Source organism: Elgaria multicarinata, chromosome 11 (assembly GCF_023053635.1).
Source record: "Elgaria multicarinata webbii isolate HBS135686 ecotype San Diego chromosome 11, rElgMul1.1.pri, whole genome shotgun sequence".
Classification (NCBI taxonomy): domain Eukaryota; kingdom Metazoa; phylum Chordata; class Lepidosauria; order Squamata; family Anguidae; genus Elgaria; species Elgaria multicarinata.
In genome coordinates, this window is record NC_086181.1 from 45,190,190 (window position 1) to 45,203,775 (window position 13,586).

At 51.4% G+C, this 13,586-nt stretch overlaps 1 protein-coding gene across 1 annotated transcript in view; it reads left to right on the plus strand.

Annotated features, from left to right (window-relative positions):
* Window positions 1-6,253: 6,253 nt before the first annotated feature.
* The window catches only part of KCNAB3 (potassium voltage-gated channel subfamily A regulatory beta subunit 3), a 30,707-nt gene continuing 23,374 nt past the window's right edge, over window positions 6,254-13,586 (plus strand). Inside the window, exons 1-2 of the mRNA XM_063136470.1 lie at window positions 6,254-6,489; window positions 13,512-13,555. Of these exons, the coding sequence (XP_062992540.1) occupies window positions 6,254-6,489; window positions 13,512-13,555 (280 nt within the window). The remainder of the gene's footprint in view (window positions 6,490-13,511; window positions 13,556-13,586) is intronic.

Consider the following 13,586-nt stretch of genomic DNA (forward strand, 5'->3'; position numbering starts at 1 on the left):
GTTGGCCACGAATCAACGCTAACTCTGCAGGGCGAGTCAGAACTCTACCATTGGACCATCAGGACAGGGGCTCAAAAGATGGCCGCCATCCAGTAATAGAGAACAGGAAGGGGATATGGGGTGAAGGAGTGGGGCAGGAGGACTCCTGGGTCCTTCTGCCTCGGTTCTAAGCCTCAACTAAAGCTGCAAGCTTTTAAGCCGCAATCCTTTGCATGTTTAAACACAAACAAAAGCGCTACAGTTCCCAGCATTCCCCAACCATCATGTTGGGAGTTGTAGGACGTTTTTCTACCTAAACATGCATAGGATTGTGCCTTTAAAGGGTTAAGCAGAGCAGTTATTAACCTGAGTTCCTATTTATCCATCCAATCATCCATTGCATGCGGTTTATCCATCCCATCACTATTTAAAGCTGACTTTGCCAGCTACAGATCTACCAAGGACTTCTTGTGAATTTGTTTTCTGCTCATTTTTTAAAAAAATGGCTCTACTCTTTAAGCTGAGTTAGTTTTTAATTAGGACTATAGACGATGACCGTTTTCATCCTGAGGCAAGTTCACCACCTTCACAGGCAAGCAGAGGCAACTGCCCGGTTTATCTGGGTTTATATTCAGCTTTTCAAAAGCCGCAGTGTGAAGGACCTCCAAAATGACACCAGGCCTGAGTGGCTGTGAACAAGATGCCAAAGGTCCTGGGTTCAAATTCCAGCATCTCCAGGTAGGGCTGGAAAATACCCCTGCTTGAACCCCCAAAGAGCTGTTGCCAGTCAGTGCAGTAAACCAGAGGCTGTGTGTGTGTGTGTTACTGCACTGTTTTTTAGCCTCAGGGGTGGATTCCAATCTGAGAAAGTCTCTGGGCCCCCTTCCATCTGTGGACAGGGCCAAGGGCAGGGTGGGCAGGCCAAAATGTAATTATTAACTATTTTTAAGCCTTATCAGAAGTAATGCATGTGCACTCAGAAGCAGGCAGGACAAGGCACATCTACTCAGAAGTAAGCATGAGCAGCATGTTTGCTCACAAGCAGGGCAATGACTACTCACAAGTAAGCAGGACCAAATCTCTCAGCAGCTTCTTCCAATCAGCTTCAAAGCTCTTATCTCTAAGCTGCCGATTGGAGATAAGAGCTTTTCCCTGGTGGGAGACGCTGGCAGGCTGGATGGGAACACTCACACTCATGCAGGCTGTATCTAGTCCTTGGGCTGAAGGTTCCCTGTCCTTGTAGTAAACAATACTGACCTAGATGGGCCAGCCGTCTGACCGCTTCCAATATTCCTGAAGGTATTTGACTGAGTGGTGCCACCCTAGAACAAACAGCTTTCGGAGGCTAAATCACTAAGCAGTGGGTTTCCGAAAGAGGTTTTTTTGCCATATCTGGCTGGCAGCATCTTGGGAGTGCTGCCTTGCCGTTGTCCCCCGTGGAGGCCTCAAAGGGAAGACAAAATCTCAGATCCGCAAAGGAACCAGGTTGTTTCCATGGTAGCAGTTCAGTCTGGAACTGCCATCCGGCGTTCTCACCTTTTGCAGGAAATCCAGATAACGTTACCGCCCTAGCCATTGCATTCCAGCCTCTTCTATGTTGTTTTCCCCATGTTTCTCCAGAACTGTTTTATCCAGGGTTTTTGTCGTTGTTTTTAAACATTTCAAACACAACTGCAGCACCTGCCTGCCCAGCGTGGACTGATTAATGCTACTGAGGGCTTTTCAAGGCCCCCCTGTACCTTCCATTAAAACTTTCCTCCCTGCATTTCCTGCCCATTTTATTGCTTCACTGCAGGAGCAGGGTGGCTGATCTATAGTCTGTTAATTGCCCCTTAAATTGCCCCTTAAAGTCCATTCTTGTTCCCACAAAAAGGGGGAGGTTTTAGTAACACATCTTCAGCCTCCTCATTATGACGATGACTTTGTTTTGTGCTTTTAATTATGCGGCAGTGCTATTTCCAGAAGGCATGGTTGGATTGCCTCGTTAATGATGTGCGGAACCGTTTTAGTTCCTCTTCCAATTAACTGAGGGAAAGCTCTCCCTCCATAGCACTCAAGGAGCCTAGTGAAGAAGCAGGCAATTTCTTAAGCCCCCCCCCCAAATGAATTTTGAGTCAAGATGCTGCCCTTCCTCGCGACTGACCAACTGAAACTAGTTTCTTTGAAGGAACTATGTTGTCTTCCTTGGTTACAAGGAAGCATTTCTTCATTTGCTAATGAGCTGTCAATATAGGGTTGGGCGGGCCCTCATGCCTCCGGAGACATGATAGCACTCTTCAAATACTTAAAAGGTTGTCACACAGAGGAGGGCCAGGATCTCTTCTCAATCCTCCCAGAGTGCAGGACACAGAATAACGGGCTCAAGTTAAAGGAAGCCAGATTCCAGCTGGACATCAGGAAAAACTTCCTGACTGTTAGAACAGTACGACAATGGAATCAGATACCTAGGGAGGTTGTGGGCTCTCCCACACTAGAGGCCTTCAAGAGGTAGCTGGACAACCATCTGCCAGGGATGCTTTAGGGTGGATTCCTGCACTGAGCAGGGGGTTGGACTCGATGGCCTTGTAGGCCCCTTCCAACTCCGCTATTCTATGATTCTTCCAGTGGTGTCCAGAGGAGGCTGAGCAATTTAGCTTTTCTACCGGACACAGAAAAAGAGGTTAAAGCTGCAATCCTAAGCCTGTTCAGAGAGAGAGTGAAAAGTCCTACAACTCCCAGCATGTCCCAGGCTGTACGGTGACCCTATGAAAAAGAGGACTGCACTCCTGTATCTTTAACAGTTGCATAGAAAATGGCATTTCAGCAGGTGTCATTTGTACGCATGCAGCAGCTAGTGAAATTCCCTCTTCATCGCAACGGTTAACGCTGCAAGAGACCCGCTCTCTTTAGCTAGAGTGAACAGATACCTTGGTCTCTCTAGCTAAAGAGGGCAGGCTTCCTGCAGCTTTAACTGTTGTGCTCTGTTGTTTTCTCTTCTAAAGTTGTCCTGCAGGAAATTATTCCTTGTTACCAGTACATGGTGACCATATGAAAAGGAGGACAGGGCTCCTGTATCTTTAACAGTTGAATAGAAAAGGGAATTCCAGCAGGTGTCGTTTGTATGCAGGCAGCACCTGGTGAAATTCCCTCTTCATCACAACAATTAAAGCTGCAGGAGCCCTGCCCTCTTTTAAATCTGGTCACTCTAGTATAGCTCCTGCAGCTTTAACAGTTGTGATGAAAAGGGAATTTCATCAGGTGCTGCATGCATGCAAATGACACCTGCTGACATTCCCTTTTCTATGCAACTGTTAAAGATACAGGAGCCCCGTCCTCCTTTCCATAGGGTCACCCTCGCCCCAGCCAGCTACGACTTTTTCTTTCTAAACATGCATAGGGTTGCACCCTAAACCCAGGCCTGACTTTATTGGCTGTTTCTTCTCTGCAGAGGAAATAGGTCCCCACCTCTGTCTTACCTTTACAATTTCTCCTGCAGAGGCAGAGATACAAAAGCCACTATTTTGCTTTCGTTTGCTCCTGTAGCATTTTATAACTTGCTTTTTATTTAGAATTGTCTCCACCCCACACAGAGAGAGACCTGTCAGGGGCTCAGGCTGGTTAAAAAACCCATGAAAATTCTTTGCCAAGGTTATTTAGATCCTACAAGCAGAAAAGCTTCCTCCTGCTAGCTGAATAAACTATGTAAATGAAGGGCATTTGCCTGAAGCTGGCGAGCTTTTACATAACTTATTCTGCTTCCTCGCTAGCTAGAGGGAGAGGCAAAGGGAATTTGTGCTGGGCTACCTCATGACTGAAACCCCAGCACAGTGTTCTCTCTGGCTTCTGAGGTTTCAGCAGGTACTGTCTGCCCGTTGACATTTTGAAGCAGATCTTTGCAATCCTAAAGAATAGAAACTTACATTTAAAAAAAACACCTGGGTGCTGAAAAATGATCAGATCATAGAATCATAGAATAGCAGAGTTGGAAGGGGCCTAAAAGGCCATCAAGTCCAACCCCCTGCTCAATGCAGGAATCTACCTTAAAGCATCCCTGACAGATGGTTGTCCAGCTGCCTCTTGAAGGCCTTGAGTGTGGGAGAGCCCACAACCTCACCAGGCAACTGATTCCATTGTCGCACTGCTCTAACAGTCAGGAAGTTTTTCCTGATGTCCAGCCGGAATCTGGCTTCCTTTAACTTGAGCCCGTTATTCCATGTCCTGCACTCTGGGAGGATCGAGAAGAGATCCTGATCCTCCTCTGGGTGACAACCTTTTAAGTATTTGAAGAGGGCTATCATGTCTCCCCTCAATCTTCTCTTCTCCAGGCTAAACATGCCCAGATATAAGCTAGGGTGACCATATGAAAAGGAGGACGGGGCTCCTGTATCTTTAACAGTTGTATTGAAAAGGGAATTTTCACCTGAACCTGGTGAAATTTCCTCTTCATCATAACAGTTAAAGCTGCAGAAGCCCTGCCTTCTTTTGTATCTGTTCAAGAGGGCAGGGCTTCTGCAGTTTTAACTATTGTAATGAAGAGGAAATTTCACCAGGTTCTCTGTATATACAAATGATGCGTGCAGAAATGTCCTTTTCAATAGAGCCCTGTCCTCGTTTTCATATGGTCATCCTATATAAGTATTGGACACACAACCTTGAGAGTTTTTTTTTAAATGCACATAAAAGCTAAGGTTGTTTCTTTTACTCCCAAGGCAAGGCTCCTGCGCCTTTTGGTACAGGCAGAAACTGAACTGGGGAAGTTTTCCTTACCATTTCATTCCTGCCCATCGTGCAGCTGTTTGACGGGGAATGAGCTTCTCCGCACTTTGCTTTGAGACGAATCCGTTTGCTCCCAGGTGAGCCACTACTTTGCAGATGGTCTCAGGTGCGGAACAGGGAGAGGGGCGCCAGGGCTGCACCGTTCACCGTTCCAGATGTCACCGCTGTGATCCAGCCAGGTACTGGTGAGACTGGGAGAAGCCGCATAACCACCTGCCTTACAAGCACTGCACACAAAAAATAAAAGGGCAAGGAAAATATACTTGTATATCCCCCGGCGCTAATATATCGTGGTTTGAGTACTGCGGTGCAGTGTGTGTGTGTGTGTGTGTGTGTGTGTGTGTGTGTGTGTGTGTGATGCTTTGGCCCTGGAAACCTTCCCTGGAGGGACGGCGCTTGGATTCTATGCCACGAAAAAGCAATGGTGCATTTCTTGTGCTACGAACTGGTTGTTTGGAAATAAAAGGACGAAAGGGGACCCTTGGTTCAGCCTTTCCCCAACCTGGAGTCCCCCCAGGTGTGTTGGGCTGCATCTCTGGCGGGCTGGGGATGGTGGGAGTTGCAATCCAAGACATCTGGAGGGCTGCCTTTACTGATCCCAACAGTATCCCGGTGGGGGGAATTAGCTACCCTACCCAGCTGCCTCCGGAAGGGAGCAGTGCACGAGGGCTGATGTCCTCGCATCCCCGAGATTCTCTGTTCATCCCCTTTCACTCCTATGTCTCTCTCCCCCCCCCCGCCCACTACCCACATTCAGTGTACCACCAGCCCTGCCCTCCATCCATCTGGCTATTTCTATCCCCCCCCCCCCGGTTCCTTTCTAAAGTCCTCTTCGCTAAACGGCTATTACCCCAAATCCTTTCTCTCTCTCTCTCTTCCTCTTCTCCCCACGCAGCCCACCCCACCCCCACCCCGCCTTCCCTTAGGGATGCTCTTAACTTCACATCAATTCCTCTTTGGGAGGATTATTTGAGCCATTAGAAAAGCAGAAGAGGGGGGAGAGAAAAGGGACGGGGGGGGGACACGTGTCCCCTTTAAAAGCTTTCTGCAGCCTTTCCCCCCCCTCCCACCCCCACCCCCACCCCACCCCCTTCCCGCAAGAGCTTTAGCAGAGCTGCTATCATCCCCACCATCCTTGCCAGCACCTTCGCCTGCATCCTCAGCCTCCATCCTCGCGCAGTGGTCCCCTCGCCTTCCCCCCCTCCCACCAAAAAGGCCGGGTGGGCGGGGCCTGGCATGCAAATGAGGCCCAGCTAAGCTGAGAAGTGGGGCGACCGGCATCCAGGAGCGAGGCTTCTCAGGCTTCTCTTCCTACCGCCCCCGCCCCACAATCGCAGCCTGGCAAGCCCCCCCCCCACCTGCCCCCCCATCAAGGACAGCTCTGCGCCCCCCCCTGCACGCAACTCCTGCAACGCTCCTGAAGCCTGCCAGCCCCCCCCCTAGCGCTTAAGCGGTGGCCTCTGGGGGGTCTCCCTCCCCCCAAAAAAACCCATCATCACCCCCCCTCCCCAAGTAAGCCATGCAAGTGTCCATCGCTTGCACGGAGCAAAATCTCCGCAGCCGCAGCAGCGATGACCGGCTGTGCGGCGGGGGGTCCCGGGGCCAAGGGACCGGGGGCCAGGGCAACGGGGGCTACCAGCCCCCCGGCAAGGGACCCCGGCTAGGCCTGGGGCTTCGGGCCCCCGGGCAGAACCTGCCCCACATCGCCTTCCTCCTGAGGGAGTCCACCGGCCGGGCCACCGGCATGAACTACAGGTATGGGACCGTGGAGGGGGGGACGACGTAGCGAGCAATGGGTTGGGGGGCTGCAGCTTGGGGGGGGAATTCTTGGGGGAGCGGGGGGGGTTGCGAAGTAGGCAGGAGCGGGGGCGTTGCAGGTACTTTGGGGGGGTCTGGCGTGGGACTTGGGGGGGTTAAGGTTAAGAGCTGAAGAGGCTGGTGGGTTATGGGGCAGTTGTGGGGTCAGGGTGAAAATATGTATCTGAGGTTATGAGGGGGACGCTGGGGGAAAGAGGCGGATTTCAGAATCCAGATTGTAGGGTGCAAATGAGATTGTGTCAGTGTGGGGTGAAAGAATTGGGGGTGTGGAAAGCAGGTCGCCCCCTTCTTGGGGTGAGGAAGGCAGCCTCTGCTTCGTAGGCAAGGAAGGAGTATGGGTGGGGGGGTCACGGGAGGGGGGTCTTGCCAAAGATGCCTTTGAACAGGAGGAAAAATCTGGGGTCATCCGCGATGTAGGAGCTGAGATTTTTATTTGTGACTGCTTTGAGATGGCTGGGGGGGGGGGGTTTAGTTAATTTGGGGGTCCCTTTCTTGGGGCACAGCGTGCTGAGGGTGTAGCCCAGAGTGGGCGAGGTGCATGGGGGATCCCATAGCTAGACATAGGGGGGCAGAGGGCAAAGGGTGTGATGCCGGTCCCTATAAATATTTCCACACTGGCAGTGGGTGCCACATTCTCTCTCTTAAATGTGTGGGGTGGGGAGGGCTATTGGGATAGAACTAGTGGGGTACAGCTAGGGAGGTGGAGACTGAGGGTTGCTGGGAAGGAAAGCTCTCCCTGAACCCCAAAAGCTGGAGGGAATTTGCCCGCCTACAATATCACTCTGGGCCGCTCCTGTATGCTCTGTGGTGCTCTTGGGCTGGTGGGGGCAAAGGCGTGGAGGGTCCCAGGCAGTGCATGTAACACACACACACACGCCCCAACACAATCGCACAACGTCACAGTCACCTCACTTCCCCCCACATCACCCCTGGCTTTTGAGACAATGTAATCCCCCAACTTGATATTTGCCATTTTAATTAAAGTTAGATCAGTTCTCGGCTAACCCCAAAGTTAATCCTTTTGCTCGCAAGGGAAGGGAGGGGAGAAAGAGGGGAGGGGAGGGCGGAAGACCGTGGCCTACGTGAGCCAGGCATGTGGTGTGCATGTGCTGGGACTCCTGAGGCCTCTGAAACGGGGGTGTGGGGTCCGTTGGGTTGGAGTATGGGGGATGTGTGTGAAGGATTCCTGGGTTCCTTGCAAAGGAAGATGGAGATGGAGAGTCAGAGGTTAAGAGGAGCCAGGATTCCTTCAAGGGAAATTGGGGAGGGGAGTTGGCTTTTAGCCTTTGGGGTGGGGTGGGACAGAGATAACTGGAATCCAGAGCCTCTGGACATGTGCAGTGGCTTCAATCCATATGGGAAAATGAGCCAGGACTCCTGGGTTTCATGGTCAGGGTTAGGGTGAGGAGGATGCTGGACACCCCCACGCCCCAACAAAGTACCACTGTCCCTTCCCTGTCCATGATTTGCGCAACACCGCGAGTGTTGCAGCAACGCAGGGCAGAGCCTGGCTCTAAAGAGAGCTTCTTGGGTGGTAAAGATACAAGTCAACGACACGGATGTTCACGGTCTAGCACGATTTAGGCCTCCTGGATGGAAATGGCCCCCCACCCCTCCAGCACAGGAAAGGGTAGTCCAAAGGGGGAGGCTGATATATGGCCCCGAGATTCCTGGTTCTCTGCCAGGTGTGTGGAGGGGTCTGTCTTGGTGTTAGACAGGAGCCAAGAGCAGTCTGTCTGGGGTTTCCTGGTGGGGGGATTGCCAACCTAGAGAGAGGTTTAGGGAAAGGGAAAGGGGGCGCGGAGCCAGCCCATGGGCCTAGTGGGATAGAACCTAGTAGGTCTTGAGTGAGGCTGGCCAGGTGGGCAGCCTGCCAGGACTCCTGGATCCAATTCCTTCAGTGGGCCTGAGTAAGATTGTTGTTGGGGCTGGCTGGCCGGCCTCCAAACCGCCTCGCGGATCCCATAATTGCTGCTCTGCGTCTCCTCTCAGCTCAGGTTCCCCTGGGCCCCCCGCCAGCACCGCTGCCCAAACAAGAGATTAAAAGCAGGAGGTGTTAAACTTTCTACAGCAGGGTCAGCCTGGATGCTTGGGGAGTGCGGGAAGGGGGGGGGGCAGGCAGGCAGCCACCTGGGGGGGGGGCAAGATAGGGGGGAGGCAGAGCCCACACGGGGCGGCAAGGGGGAGAGGTGTGGGGCAGGTGGAGGTCACCCAGCTCAGCGGAAGGAGACTGCCAAAAATGTAATAACAGATCCCACAGTAGGGCTACAAGCTGTTTTCCAGTTCTGATCTCATTTATCTTAAAGATGTAGATGAAAACGTCGTTTAATATTTATGAATTGCGTTCAATATTTATATCCGGCCTTTCTATCTAAAGCACTTGCCTAAGGAAGTTTATGATATGTTGATATATACATATATAAATATCATATATATATATATAAGGCAGAGGGGTGCTGAGAGTGAATAGGGAATACAGAGAATTGGTACATCCATAAGACCATCAGAAGAGCCCTGTTGCTGGATCAGACCAAGGGTCCCTCTAGTCCAGCGCTCTGTTCACACCATGGCCAACCAGACGTCAGCCAGGGATGAACAAGCAGGACAGGGTGCCACAGCACCCTCCCACCCATGTTCCCCAGCATTAAATGACAGTCTCCAAAACAGTTCCAAACCAACACCCACCGTCCCCTGAGTGTTAGACAGTAAAATCGCCAGTGGATTTACTATGACCCTGAAGTGCATTGGGCAGGCAGGTGGGGGTGGAGGGCAGTGGATACGCTGTTACAACAAGGTGCTGTGGGGCGGAGCTCAAAGTCTGCTTGCAACTGAGCATGTGCAGAGTGTTTTTTGTGCCGTCACAAGCGGCCTTTTCATATGTGGGCTTTCCAGGAATGAGGTGTCGTTCGCAGCACCCCATAAGTGACCACTGGCATGCCTGGAGTTTCAAGCCCATAACATTGCTCTTTGGATATTTTAGCAGAGTTTCATAGAATCATAGAATAGCAGAGTTGGAAGGTGCCTCTAAGGCCATCCAGTCCAACCCCCTGCTCAATGGAGGAATCCACCCTAAAGCATCCCTGACAGGTGGTTGTCAAGCTGCCTCTTCAATGCCTCGAGTGTGTGAGAGCCCACAACCTCCCTAGGTAACTGATTCCATTGTCGTACTGCTCTAGCAATCAGGAAGTTTATTGACTCAGTTACCTTCCATGGGGTGGGGTGGGGTGGGGTGGGGTGGGGTGGGGAGTTAAGGTTAGGACATAATTTTCCCAGTAGTCAAATGGGCTAAGGAACCTACAGGATTGTTATTCCCGCACACACACCTTTCCTGTAGCTTGGCTGGTTTGCTTGAGTCATCTACAGCCATTACTTTCTCTCCATCCCTTATTTATTTATTTATTTATTTATTTATTTATTACATTTCTGTACCACCCAATAGCCGAAGCTTTATGGTTTCATGATTCATTGCAGGTTCAGGGCTGGGGAGATTCTGTTTCTGGCCCTTCTCCTTCCCACCGTCTGTTTTCCACATATTCCTTATGGTTTAATTATGAGGCCAAGTCGTGATCCGTATCAGCACAGCAGCTGGTGCTTGGAGGACGGTGACACTTATCTGACGGGGCCATGGCAAGCGGAGGAGCGAATGGCGTTGGTAGAACTGCCCTGCACCCAGATCTCTCTCTCACACACACATACACACCAAGATTGCCAACTTTAAAAGTTTCGCCCTGCTCCTTTGCTTTCGAAAGTCATTCTCACACGCAGAAATTAAGCCAGTGAGGATTTTTCCTAGCATGGAGCTTCGCAATAGGCGCTCTCCTCAGAGTAGGCTTAAAGGGTTGCTCAGGGTAGGTTGATTGCGTCCAGTTCTGGGCTCCACAATTCAAGAAGGACGCAGACAAGCTGGAGGGTGTTCAGAGGAGGGCAACCAGGATGATCCGGGGTCTGGAAACAAAGCCCTATGAGGAGAGACTGAAAGGACTGGGCATGTTTAGCCTAGAGAAGAGAAGATGGAGGGGAGACATGAGAGCACTCTTCAAATACGTAAAAGGTTGTCACCCAGAGGAGGGCCAGGATCTCTTCTCGATCCTCCCAGAGTGCAGGACACGGAATAACGGGCTCAAGTTAAAGGAAGCTAGATTCCAGCTGGACATCAGGAAAAACTTCCTGACTGTTAGAGCAGTACGACAATGGAATCTGTTACCTAGGGAGGTTGTGGGCTCTCCCACACTAGAGGCCTTCAAGAGGCAGCTGGACAACCATCTGCCAGGTATGCTTTAGGGTGGATTCCTGCATTGAGCAGGGGGTTGGACTCCATGGCCTTGTAGGCCCCTTCCAACTCTGCTATGATTCTATGATGGGGAAAGACTCACCTCCTTAACCTCTGTGCATTTTGCAGCAGTTCAAAGCACAGGAGCAAAGCCACTAAAAAATAAAGTTGGCAATTTTACCGCTCACCCAGCATGTATTTTTTTAGCTATCGGTTTTGGTTTTGACCTGCACTTCCACCGGGGCGTTAACGTGGTTCTGTGCACCCCACCTACCCCTGTTTTAATGTCACAACAAACCTGTGAGGTAGGTTAACCGGCGTGACCCTCCCAAAGCCGCCCGGTGAATGCTTCCTGGCTGAGCAGAGATTTGGACCTTTGTGTCCACAATCATATTTAGTCCAATAATTTTGCCCTGAGAGGTCAGTTCATGGGGGCAGGTGAGAATTCACTAAGGAAGGAGGATTCTGAATTCCTGTTCCATGGAAAGTCTGATGCTTGTTGGGTTTAGTTGTATTTCGTTTAAAACACGAACAACGTGAGTCATCAGAAAACCCTAAGCCTTTCCCATTCCTCACTGTGTGGTGACGAAGCGTGCGGTGAGTGGCAACGGAAATACGCTTTGCACATGCTCAATGGCACCGCCTTGATCATTCGTTCGTGTGTTCCGGGACGGAGCACCAGTGTTCCAGAGCGAGCATTTTCCACAATCTGCTACCAAGATTTGTCCACGGAACTGGCGAGAGGCCTTTGTATGACGCTCCCCTAACCTCTGCCCAGCTCCTTCCCAGAAACAGCCGCATAGTAGCTGAAAGACAGATGTTAAAAAAGCGCCACACTTTTTCTGCTTTCTCCCCCCCCCACCACCACCACCCTGCTTTTCTCTGAAGCCCCCACCCTACCCCATTATCTCAGTAGCAGAAGTTCTCAGCCATCAGCAGCAGTGACCCGGTTTCATTGCTCCGGGTTCTGCCTCCCGTCTATTTTTATCCCCGTTACCGCTCACAGCGCTGGCTTCACTCGCTAATGAAACTGCGAGAGGCGCGCTGGGCGGACGGCAGCGCTAATGAACACCGAGGGGGGAAAGCGAGGCACGAGGAGGCAGGCCGACACCTCCCAGGGCACTCCGCTTACTTGGGAAGAGCGAGCGTCAATGAGCGGACCCAGGAGTCCTGGCTCTGGCCACTTCCCGGGTCACACGGCTGAGATGCATAAGGCGTGCTGAACCCGTTCAGAGGGATTAATTCCACCGCCGCCCCACCCATGAACATCTTTGATGTTGCGTAGGGTGACCCTATGAAAAGGAGGACCGGTCTCCTGTATCTTTAACAGTTGCATAGAAAAGGGAATTTCAGCAGGTGCCATTTGTATATATGGAGAACCTGGTGAAATTTCCTCTTCATCACAACAGTTAAAGCTGCAGGAGCCCTGCGCTCTTTTGTATCCGGTCACTCTAACATAGCTCCTGCAGCTTTAACTGTTGTGAAGGAGAGGAAATTTCACCAGGTTTCCCATATATACAAATGACACCTGCTTAAATTCCCTTTTCTATGCAACTGTTAAAGATACAGGAGACTGGTCCTCCTTTTCATAGGGTCACCCTAACGTTGCATACGTGAGAGCAGTTAATCCGGGAAATGTTACCTCATTGAACTACCCTTTCGTACTCTGCTTTTTTCAGCCAGGGCGAACAGGTGGCCTGAGCGTGCTGAATCCAGGAAAACAAGGGCTCCAGGTAGAAAGGAATCCTGTTTCCTCCAGCCAGACATGCCTCTAGGCCTCAAGGAAGCCCTCCGGTTGCTCGTGGTGGAGGCAGGAGGCTCCCGTGTCAGTGGGACGGTGAATCCGCTCCCGGTTTCAGGCAGAACCAGTCAGGACTCTAAAGGAATGGAAGGACTTTGGATAGCTCCTTTAGAGTTCTGACTGAAACCCGGAGCTGATTCCCTGCCCCACTGACACTGGAGTCACCAGCACCTTGGATAGTGCCTTTAGAGTTCTGTCTGGTTCTGACTGAAACCCAGAGCGGATTCACCGCTCCTCTGAAATCGGAGCCACCTGCCTCTACTGGTTCTGCAGTTAGCTCAGTACCTCGTACTTCCTTAATGCAAAATAGAACGCACCCATTTTCCTCAGCGGAAGCCCACCCTTGATGTTTTACAAGGGTGCAAAACCTTGGCCTCGGATACTGAGCCAGAGTTCCCCAAAAGCCCCCCCTTCCCATCCCCCCTCTTTCCCACTCCCACCCTGACCTCTTGGTGGTTCTCTGGCTGTGGTTCAGCATTTTCCTCATTCTGACACGTTGAAATGCTTCTGCTACGGCTTAGTTAACCGGCAGTAAAAGCTTGAAGCGACAATATGCAGGTAGGGTGGGTCTTTGGGCTGCACCCCTTTTTGCCTTTGGCCCCGCCCACCCCCGGAATGCAGCCCCCGAGGGCTTCTTCAGAATGAAATGTGGCCCTCGGGTTGAAGAAGGTTCAGCACGTCTGCTGGACATAAATTCTACGGGCTTTTCAGGAAAAGACTGGATCCCTCTTCGGTCTGTCTTCCTCAGCAGCTCGTGGTTAGATGAAATCTCAGATGTTAAGCACGGCTAACTTAGTGGTTGCTCAATACCAAGGGACTCCAAAACGCCAAAACTCAAACCCAGGACTTTGCCCGAGTGCCACCTTTTGCTTTTTCTCCCCTCTGCAGGAACCTTGGCAAATCGGGGCTCCGTGTTTCGTGTCTCGGCCTTGGTGAGTCTCCGGGGGGGAAAGGAAGGGGGAG